Here is an 11,151-nt window from a genome sequence, read left to right as displayed (position 1 = left end):
GAATAGAAATGTATAAAAAGAACTTAAAAATTATACAAAGGAACAACTAAACCTTTGGCTAAGTAAACTTTAACTAAAAAGTTAAAACTACTTTTTTATTCATATGTTACTTAAAGCATATTACCCATCCCTGGTGAGAGAATTCTGGGGTTTATAAGCATACTCCGATGATCAAAGCTGAAGAGATCATGAGAAAAATAATTGCACTGAATTATGTCAGTTTATTTCAATAGAAAACATAACAAGACTGAGCTCTGTTTTTGCCTAGTGAAAATCACTCACCAGCTTAAAAAAAAAACTAAAAACTAACTTTACAAAACTAACTACAGTATGTCCTTTTTGCGTCCATTTGTCAGACGTAGTTGTGTGAAGCTCTTTGTGACGATGTTTTGAAATGTTAGGATTGACTAATACTCACTTTGTTCTCATTGCATCCTCATTTATTTGTGTGACACACACTCTACCATTATATTCATGTTTTATCATTATAATCGCCATATCCAAGTGCTATCCTCATAATGTTCCTGTCATGATGACTGTCCATGTGTTATCCTCATTATGTTCCTGTCATGTTGACTTCTGCTAATGTCAGGGTAACCAAAGAATCCATGTCTACACTTCAACACACAAACACATTTACTAGCACACATGAAGATGACCAACCACTGGAAAGGGCGGCACCCCTCTAAGAAGATAAAATGTACACAGAATCTGTCTTCCGTACTCATTTTCCTGGCTGAGTCCCTGTGACAGCTCAGTCAGAGTGACTCCGGATCCGCCGTGTGTTTCCAGAATAAATGTTTCAACTGTGAACAGAAGTCTCCTCAGACTCTTCTTGAACTTCCAACAAAAGAACTGGGCCTTTCAGAAAGGTGCTGTTCAAATAAAACTTTGTTATTGCTGTTTGTAAAGGTGAAAGAAGCTTAGTTTAAAATAATTTATAGTGTTTGCCAGATTTTCTGAGAAAAAATGAAAATGCTTAAATTTAAGCATTAAGCATTAGTTAAGTTGATCCTTGTACCCTTTGAAATGCAGCAGACAAACTGTTAGAGCACATTTTCTTTCATTACCCTGTGTCTAAGAAATTTGAAACAATAGCCTATGTCAATGGTATGGAATGTTAATATCATAAATATCATAATTTTTACACACACACACACACACACACACACACACACACACACACACACACACACATATATATGTATATTGGATTAGACAAATACCACTTTATTTGTCTAATATAAAGTGTCTAATATAGAGTGGTATTTGGCGCTACTTTTTATTTGAAAAAGTAACGCCTTCAGCCACACCACCGTATTTCGGTTCACCCCACTGTAACCGTCCGCTTCACAGAGTAGTCCTACATCAAATTCAGTTCCTGATGGTTATATTTCATTTGTTCACTAATGTCAGTATTTCCGTAAGTTATATTTTAACCATAACTGTCAGATACGTTGCAAATATCATGACTTTACGGATGGAAGAGTTTTAAGCGGGTTCTCTGCGGATGGATATGCTATTTGAAAATCAATTCCCTGGCGTTTGGCGGCCAGTCTCGTCTTCGTCTTGTCACCTCTGTCGCATATCCGGCTTAATTAAGGTAAGACTAATGTTTTGTCAGTATGAATGTTTTGTCAGTATGAGTGGGTTTTCGCAGATTATTTTATGAGTACAGAATGTAGTTTACAAAACTTTGGAGGGGATAAACACGCTCATCACGATGTCGTTAGCTAGCAAAATGTTTTGCTAGCTAACGAGGTGAACCTCCAGGTAGATGCTGAAAACGAATTAATAGTTTATGTCGAACATAAATAAAATTAAACATAATAAAAAGGAATAATAACGGTAAAAGATATAGGTTTGAGATTAGGTAGTACTCTTTGTCAGGAGTAACGTTGGTAACGTTACGTTTCTTTTTCTGCAAATTGCAGATAACGTTTGTTGTGAGGAAGTGAGAGTAAGTTTGTGCTTTCAGATAGCCTTATTTTACTTTCCTGGTCGCCCTCGGGCATTTCAAAGTTGTGTTACTGCTGAAGAAAGCATTTCCTCCTGGTGCTTCTTTATATGAAAAGTTTTCCAATGACAAACTAACGGGAGGCTTTTATTTTGAAGATCTTACCGGAAAAGAAATGCGTTTAATCGCAGTTATCGGAGTTTGGAGACGCTCCGTGGGGAGTTTAAGGTCACTGCGTTATGAGACAGGGCCTGGACAGAAAAACAGTGAGTTCAATAGAGCATTGAGGCAAACTGAGAAATCTCCATAGATCTGTTATTGCCATATATTCCCATTCTGTTGCCTCTCTCCAGAAGTGACCTGTGTGTGAGTGAATTTCTGTGGTTACTACGGTTACAGTGAAGCTCTGTGTCTCTGTCTCTTTCTCGTGATTCAGAGCAGGTTTTTACATTAATCTGTTTTTACAACCATTATGAATGTGATTGTATCTTGTATCAAAATTTAGTGATGTAATTTTACATATTTGTTTAACATAATTAAAGAGAAGAACGTCTCACAGTGTGCATCATGAGGATAGGCTGCAGTCTGTTTATAACAAGTATGAGCAAAAGATGTGCTGGTGCTGCAGCACAACCAATGGAAAAGTCAGTTTAAAGTAAATGTTGAAAAATCAGTGTGCCCCCGAAAATATTTAATGCCCCCCCTCCAGTTTGTTTCTGCAGCTGGGTCTGCCTCTTGTGTAGACTTTTTCTCACCATGGGGTACAAAACATGTTAAATCTGAAAGCATTGCCAGTAAATAAGTGACATTGTGGCTTAGGGTTGTTTGTCATTGTATCCCCCTGCCCCACCCCCAAGCTGAGACTATAATGAAATGCACATTATCATGTGATAGAATAGCGTTTGACAGAGAGAAAGGCATGAGCATTCCTTTAATATGGTGACTGACTACTTTAGTGGGTGTTTACATATCTAATGGCCTGTGAAAGTGAATGTCCAGTATATCATCTGAATAAGCTATTGTGAGTCTTAAAATGTAGAGTATACAGCTGTTTGTCAGAATGAACAGAACACAAGTAACTGGATGAAGTGTGTATGAAAAATGGAAACATTTTAATGGGAATTGTAATCCTTGACACATGATTATATACATATTTCCACTTATGCAGGGAGAGTTCAGTTCAGTTAGAGATCCTTTAGTGTGGTCTGAGCCACATGTAACCACATTCAGTGTGTACACAAATGTGAGTCAGACAACAACCAAATGTAGTTTGAGTGATCAGATCTCAATGTGGACTGATGATGCATTGGGTGCATGCACACAAGTACTGTCCACTTGTGGTATTATTATCAAAGATGCATGTGTGCACCAGGGACTAAGACTGACCTAAGGTCATAAGGTACTTATTGAGCACAAGTGTGCCACCCACCACTACAACAAGTAAATTCTTATTCATACATTCAGCAGAATTTAGAAACCCAGACTTACTCAGTTGCATTCTGGATTTTAATTTTAATTCAGCTTTAAATTCAGTGCGTTTGTCAACCACTGGCCAATGTATTTAAGTAAATCTGATTGAAATTTTGCTATGACCATCAAGTGTATATTCAACATAATACCTTATTATTTCTTGGATGTGTGTGTGTGTGTGAGAGAGAGAGAGAGAGAGAGAGAGAGGAAGGAAATTTATTATTTTGGTCATTAAAGATACACCAGACAAGCATGTGCTTTTAGTATGGATTTTCCATTGCACTGATGCTTTGTGCCGTATATTTTTGCAGGTCTCTGAGCATCTGATAGGTTTGGGGCATCACCAGTCACCAGATTGTCAAGAAGTTCCAAAAAGGTAAATGAACACATTGGCATGTTTTGATGACATTAAGGGAGAGGTTTTGAGGAGTTCTTTGTTACTCTTTTGTAGTTAGAGTGTTGTCAGTGTAGTATTTATTGCCTTCTTTCTCTGTGCCACCTCTGGAGGTATAGCAACAGAGCCAGAGTCTACCTGTCTCTCTGCATAGACAATGAAGCCTGCAAAATGGAGTTATTGTATTACATAAGTAAACTCCCCCTCACTGTCTTTTACAGACAGTTAAATACTTCCTCAGTTTTTATTCATTCAGCGTCAAAGTGCGTTTGCAAACAGATCCCAAATTTGAAACCCAAATACCTGATCAACAAGTGATTAGACAAATATTCAAATATTCATGCACATGCAAATATGTAAGTGTCAAAATCTTTGTCTGTTCCAGATCAGAAAAATGGATTACTATGGTAGTACTCGAACCAAACGGAGACGCATTAAAGCCAAAGTTGCAGAGCACTTGCAGATGTTGGAAGACGTGCGCGCCAAAAACAAATTGTCTTCAAATCTGGATTGTGTCACTGAAGTGGACAGCCAGATTCCTAATGAAAAGTTGGATTCTCAGGCCCAGACTGTTTACAACGAAAGTGGCCAAGAATCAGATTCTGAGATGTTCTACAGTGATCCTAGTGAAGAATTAAATTTGGATGCTAGCACTGAAGGAACTAACCCTTGTGATGAACTGAAAAAGAAATTGGCTGTTTGGGCCCCAAATCACAATATCTCACACAGTGCATTGTCAGAACTATTGCATATTTTAGTGCAATGCGGCCAGGATCTACCCATAGATCCAAGGACTCTTTTGTCGACCTTAAAAACCTGTGAGGTCAAAAAAATTGGAGACGGCAGCTACTATCATTTTGGAGTGTCAAATGCAATTATTTCACAGCTGTCACGTGAATCATATCCTTCAACAGAGACTCTAACTCTCCGTGTTAATATTGATGGATTACCGCTCTTCAGAAGTTCCAAAATGGAGTTATGGCCTATTTTGTCCAAGATCAAAGAACTTCCAAATTCTGATGTTATTATCATTGGTCTGTATGCAGGCCCAACAAAGCCAACTTCTGTTGAGGATTACTTAATGGATTTCATTCAGGACCTGAAGGTAATAACTAATGAGGGTTTGCATTACAATGGAAAACATTACAATATTGCACTTCCGGATGCTTTCATCTGTGATGCACCTGCCCGTGCCTTCTTGAAATGTACCAAGGGTCATTCTGGTTACAACTCCTGTGAACGCTGTACAGAGCATGGGATTCGCATGGACAATAAGGTTGTGTTTCCTGATATGAAAGCGCCACTTAGAACAGATACGCAGTTTAAAAATATGATGGATGAAGAACATCATCATGGTGTTTCACCCCTACAAGAGCTTGGCATTGGGATGGTGTCGAGCTTTGTACTTGATTACATGCATTTAGTTTGCTTAGGAAATGTGAGAAAACTTGTAAGTCTGTGGATCAAAGGACCTTTAAGGTGTCGGGTTTCTGCAGCCACCATCACTGTTATCTCTGGCCATTTGAAATCCATCAGAGAACATCTCCCAAGGAATTTTTCTCGAAAACCACGGTCACTTATGGAATACAGTCAGTGGAAGGCCACTGAATTCAGACAATTTCTGTTGTATACAGGCCCTGTGGTTCTACAAGGACGCCTACCTACACGACAGTATAAGAACTTTATGCTACTGTCAATAGCAATGAGAATTCTTCTCAGCCCAGCCTTGTGTTCTGAATACTGTGACTATGCAGACAAACTATTGAAATGTTATGTGACTAACTTTGTTAAGATATATGGATCAGAGCACCTTGTGTACAACACCCACAGTCTTATACACCTGGCTGATGATGCAAGAAAGTTTGGTGCCCTAGACAATGTTTCATGTTTCCCTTTTGAAAATTATCTCGGCACACTAAAACGGCTGGTAAGAAGGCCACAAAATCCTCTTCAACAAGTTGTACGGCGTTTAAGTGAAAAACCTATCCCTTTTGATGATGGAAAGGAAATGAGGAATCAGCTTCAACAACCACATCTCGATGGTCCAACTCTCCCAGAGTTCCCTGCTCGTATACAGTACAAAAAGTATAGACATGAGACAAATATTATTTCCTGCTCTAAAGGCAACAACTGCTTTGATGTTGAGGGCAGAGTTGCTGTTGTGAGGAATATTCTAGAAGTGTTATCAGGAGCCGTGTACAGTGTGTGTCAGTTTTATGAGAGACAAGGATGCTTTTACAATTACCCTATTGATTCATCTTGTGTGGGGATCAGAACAGTGATACAACTCTCTGACCAGCTTCATGCTGTGCCTGTGACTGCCTTAACAAAAAAACTTGTACTACTTCCTGTGCTAGAGGGATGTGTGGCTTTTCCACAGTTACATGACGAGTGATTGACCTTGAACATTGCAGCATGGCCCTCTTCAGTGTTGTGGAGTTCAGAGATGAAGAATCAAGAGAAGGAAGGACTCTAGTGGATATAATCCCATCGTGTTGGTTTACTGATGAAGACAAGACGGACTGTTTTTGGCCCTCAGTAAGTCTTAACATCACTAAGGCAGTTAAGCAGCAACTCCAGCCAGATGCTTCATGGAAGACATGCAGTGTGCGTGTAATTGGACATGCAGGTACAAATCAGATTTTGGGGGAGTGGGATAATTCTGAAGCTGTATGAGATTTAGATTAACCTATACTTTTTATGTCTTTAAGATACATATGGGGATGCTCGACGTAAACTTGCACGAGCAGAGGTTACATCTGATCTTCAAACAGACACTGATGCACCAAAGAAACGACAAAGAAGGTAATGAAAATTTACTTAAACCTGGTACTGTCCACAGTGGAATTTTATAGTTTCCTTCACAATACTTCAAGGCAGATTTTGCATATTTTAACAGTTTTGTCATAGTATAATGGCAGTAGGGTCCAACTGTATGAAAAAATATGACAGTTTTACAGAATTATTTTCAGCCAACACAATCACTAAAAATGTCCTGCCTGTCATGGCTGACACATGTGAGATGAATGATAATTTCACATTTTGGACTGTCCAAAATTGAACATAGCTCTGGAATGGACCGTAAACTTCATTGGGGATGTAATAATTGTTTGATTTTTCAATTGGCACAAACATCTTTTTTCACTTTTTTATGTTGTTAATTGCTGTAAAGATGTCACAGCCCAAAAGACTAAAACATCTCTAGTCCCCAGCCAGTTTCTGTACAGTTTCGTCATGAATCATATTGAACAACATATACAACAATATCAATGATTAACAATATTCGGTGATAGGCAATTATATCATATTTTATTGTGCTTCCCTAAACTTTTATGTGTGTGCATGCCTGTAGTACTTGGACCATACTGACACATTTTAGGGTCTTACACCAAATTCTTTACAACAGTTGATAATGCATAATTGATGATTGATGCTAATGTTGCCCCAGTATATTTACTAAAACATTTCTATGCTTAAGTAACTTTTAAGTAACCTTTAAGTATTAAAATATTTGCTAAATTATCTTTCACCTGAATGTAGGCCACCCAAAAAAGCCCAGGCTCTTTCATCAAGTGAGGAGGAAGCTGACTCATGTGCTGAGGACGAATTGCCACCTACTCCTCCTCTTAAATTTGGTAGTCATTCAGGAGCAGGATATAAGCCTAAAATCACCTCAAGAGTCAGTGGCTCCAGTGCGGCCCAGAGTGCTCAGAGCCGCAATGTGACCCTGAATGTTCGAAGCCCCAGTGCGACCCCGAGTGTTCGGAGCCCCAGCAAGACACTGAGTGTTAGAAGCCCCCATGCAACCCCAAGTGTTCGAAGCACTAGTGCTTCCTCAAGTGTGAGCAGCCACAGTGACATTGAAGGAGCCATGTTTGAAAGATTGGTAACTCTCCTCGAAGAAGTGAAGGACACGCAGAGAGTACATGGCAAAATGTTAAATACACTAATGAAACAGAAAGCAGCTCTGCCATTGTTGGAACCACCTGAAGGAGCAGTATTTCCACTGACCACGATCCAAGATGTGCAAGCCATGAACGAGAAGCTGTGTGACTCGGAGTTCATGTCTGGAGTTGTAAGTTCAAACTCTGATTCACGTTTGTATTTGGCACTGAAATGTAATCTGCTGTCTTAACTGATTACTTTTCTTTCTTTCCTGTGCCATTCATCCCATACACTCAGATTGCTATGGTTGGAGAAATAGGAGGTACTTCAGTGGATGATGCCACCAGAAGAATGATGGCATTCCTCATGTCCCATGAATTGGCACTGCAGTTCAGCCTTTTTGGACGTCATGGCAAGAACAACTTCCGAGAGCTGCGTCTTTTTGATGTTGTATACGGTAAATTTCAGTTTATGTGACCTAATGTAACTTCCTTTATGTTTCAAGCTTAAAATGTTGAAATTTGGCAAAATATCTGATCTACGGAAGTAGATGCACGCTGAGGCTTACAGCTGGCTTAGTTGGTGAAAAGAGGGCACAACAAATCTGAGCAGAGGCCACTGTCTGTTTGTAGTTTTCCATATTGCCATCATGCACCATTCATGTTTCTTCTGAACTTTGCTATTCTGTGCTACAACTTGGTGATTTTTTTTTTTTTTTTTTAGCTTTGTGTTATTAGGCAATTTATGATACCCCTACCTGTACTTGAAAAAGTTATACTTGTAAAAGTTTGTAATTTCTGATAACCTTTTAGGTTTTTATAGGGAACCTAATACTTTTCTCCATCAAGGTAGCATGAAATTCATCAAAACGTTTCAATAATGTGAAAGACTACTATTTCTATTTCAAGTAATTAGGAGTGTAATGATTCACCAAATGCATGGTTTGGATTAGACTTTGACTTCTTGTACATTATTTTTTTAAGGTGTCTTTTACAAGGGAGATCTGAGAACAAGGAACATTCTTAATCAGCAGTCACACAACACAACAAAAAAAACAAGATATAAAAAGGAATTAGCAAAAATACAACATTTATAGTAAACATCAGAAAACAGAGATTTAAAATTGCCAAGATGAATGTCTCAAGTTTCAGGGCAGATTGCAGTTCATTCAATTTAAAGGGAGCATAGTAGCTGAAACAAGTTCTGCCAACATTAGTGCATGTGGAATATCTAAGGCTACATAGTTACTGGATCATGTTCTGTAATTACCGATTTTAAATGTAATTTCTTGTGGTGATATATTGAGAATGAGATTTAGGAATTTTTGCTTTTCTATACATACACTAATGTCAGGAGGAAAAACTCCATAAGCAGGGTAATTGTGTGGTCCGTTTGGAAGAATTGGTTCATATCCTTGATGTATGGGATGTTGGGGGAGACAAAGGGTGTAACCATAACCTTTCTTGGAATTTACAGACATTCTTTAATGCCTCAGGCTGATTTTTATGAGATGCTAAAATTTACTAATGCTCTTTAAATGTATCACACAAGTATTAATTGCTCTATTCTTCAAATAATCTCTTGATCAAAGTGTTTAATGAGGACATTTTACAGACCTTGGGCATTGTAACTTTCAGCTTCATTAGGTCTCTGTAGATCAGTTGAAATCTTACCCAGTTTCATGAATTACTTGTCATACTGTGATTGGGTAGTAGGACACTTCTCATACACCTAATAATAACTTTTTACATAAATGCTCAATAGGATTTAGATCAAACAATTGTGCTGGCCAACCCATCAGACTGTACTTGTCTGATAAAAACTTTGCAGTGGTTACAAACTTTTGAATGAATGTCAGTTTTGACTGTCTGTCACAATAGTTTCATAATGTAAAAATCAAGCTACAGCTGCTAAGTTGGGTCTTGTGATTTATTTTTAGGGGCACTAAAGAGGAATGCATTAACTCAAGGAATTACCCAGAAGGATGCAGAGAAGGCCCTCTCCAAGTGGTTCACTGGAGCCCGTGACAGAGGAGGAAACAGGACAGTAAGAGCTCAGAGAGAGCTTAAAAAAAAAATTGGACCGGTAGGCCAAGACGAGATGCAGTCCCAGTAGGTGTCACCTGGTATTGCCATACAGTAGGAACACACTGTCAGTTAAGTCTCGTTTACACCAAAATAATAGCCCACTTGCAGCTCTTGACCTGTTTGCCTATTTTATTGTTTGGTATGTCATGTTTGTTGCCCTGAATGTGTTTGAAAACAAAATAAGGTTAATAAACAACAGAAAGCAGCAGGGAACACAGTGATCTTGTTAAAGTTTACTCAGCTCTGTTTAACAGAAATTGAGATGCTGGCATGTCAGCCACCTTTAAGAAATGTGTAGTGAGTTGTTGACTTGTTTGGGAAATTTCATAACCTTATGTCCCCTTTTGTAAATTTGGAATTTTATTAAACATGTTCATTGAAAAACAACTTGATATTGGGATATTTGTTGCTAAATTGTAGCACTTTTTTGTATTTACTTAAATATGAATATCTGACCTGAAATATGGGTTATTAGCCTCACTTCGCAGTGTTTCTCCTACTTTTATATTACACACAGCTGGGACCTAAATGGGTCTCAGATAAGTTGCCCATTTGGTCCCCATTCACAGTCCATTCTGACCCCTCTTTGTTCCCATATGGGCAAACATATGGGGTCTACATGGGTCCCATGTAATTCACCAAGTCGGGCCACACTTGAAACCCAGTCAGAACCCACTTGAAGCCCATATGGGCAAACACGGGTGGGGCACCATGGAAACTGCGGACAAACCCACTTGAAACCCATAATGTAGCCCATTTGGGTCCCACTTAAAGCCCAATCACATCCCTCTTGCGGGCACACAGGAGGGACTTAAATGGGTCTCATATAAGTTGCCCATTTGGTCCCCATTCATGGTCCATTCTGACCTCTCTTTGTGCCCATATGGGCAAACATATGGGGCCTACATGGGTCCCGTGCAATTTACCAATTTGGGCCCCACCTGAAACCCAGTCAGAACCCACTTGAAGCCCATATGGGCAAACACATGTGGGGCCACCATGGAAACTGTGGACAAACCCACTTGAAACCCATAATGTAGCCCATTTGGGTCCCACTTAAAGCCCAATCACATCCCTCTTACGGGCACACAGAAGGAACCTAAATGGGTCTCAGATAAATTTCCCAGTTGGGCCCCATTTAATATCCATTCTGACCTCTCTTTGTGCCCATATGGGCAAACATATGGGGCCTGCATGGGTCCCATGCAATTCACCAATTTGGGCCCCACCTGAAACCCAGTCAGAACCCACTTGAAGCTCATATGGGCAAACACATGTGGGGCCATCATGGAAACTGTGGACAAACCCACTTGGCACCCATATTTGCAGCCCAAACTTAACCCTTATGGGCCCCACAT

The 11,151-nt window shown here is 39.3% G+C and overlaps 1 protein-coding gene across 1 annotated transcript; it reads left to right on the top strand.

Moving 5' to 3' along the window:
• The first annotated feature begins 1,306 nt into the window (after window positions 1–1,306).
• On the top strand, window positions 1,307–10,595 carry LOC143317053 (uncharacterized). Its single transcript, XM_076724984.1, has 7 exons — window positions 1,307–2,223; window positions 3,739–3,803; window positions 6,236–6,450; window positions 6,533–6,626; window positions 7,362–7,896; window positions 8,004–8,163; window positions 9,646–10,595. Exons 1-7 carry the CDS (start codon window positions 2,197–2,199, stop codon window positions 9,819–9,821), a joined length of 1,272 nt encoding a protein of 423 aa, XP_076581099.1. The 5' UTR covers window positions 1,307–2,196; the 3' UTR covers window positions 9,822–10,595.
• Window positions 10,596–11,151: the final 556 nt, after the last annotated feature.

The sequence above is a fragment of the Chaetodon auriga genome, chromosome 24 (genome assembly GCF_051107435.1).
Source record: "Chaetodon auriga isolate fChaAug3 chromosome 24, fChaAug3.hap1, whole genome shotgun sequence".
Lineage (NCBI taxonomy): Eukaryota > Metazoa > Chordata > Actinopteri > Chaetodontiformes > Chaetodontidae > Chaetodon > Chaetodon auriga.
This window is presented reverse-complemented; position numbering and strand designations above follow the sequence as displayed.

What these genes read in the sequence shown, in the direction of transcription:
- LOC143317053 (XM_076724984.1), top strand. Translation starts at nt 2,197, where the DNA reads ATGAGACAGGGCCTGGACAGAAAAACA. An exon ending in CCAAAGAAACGACAAAGAAG is followed by an intron (nt 6,627 to 7,361) that starts GTAATGAAAATT and finishes ACCTGAATGTAG; the next exon opens with GCCACCCAAAAAAGCCCAGG. An exon ending in CGGAGTTCATGTCTGGAGTT is followed by an intron (nt 7,897 to 8,003) that starts GTAAGTTCAAAC and finishes CCATACACTCAG; the next exon opens with ATTGCTATGGTTGGAGAAAT.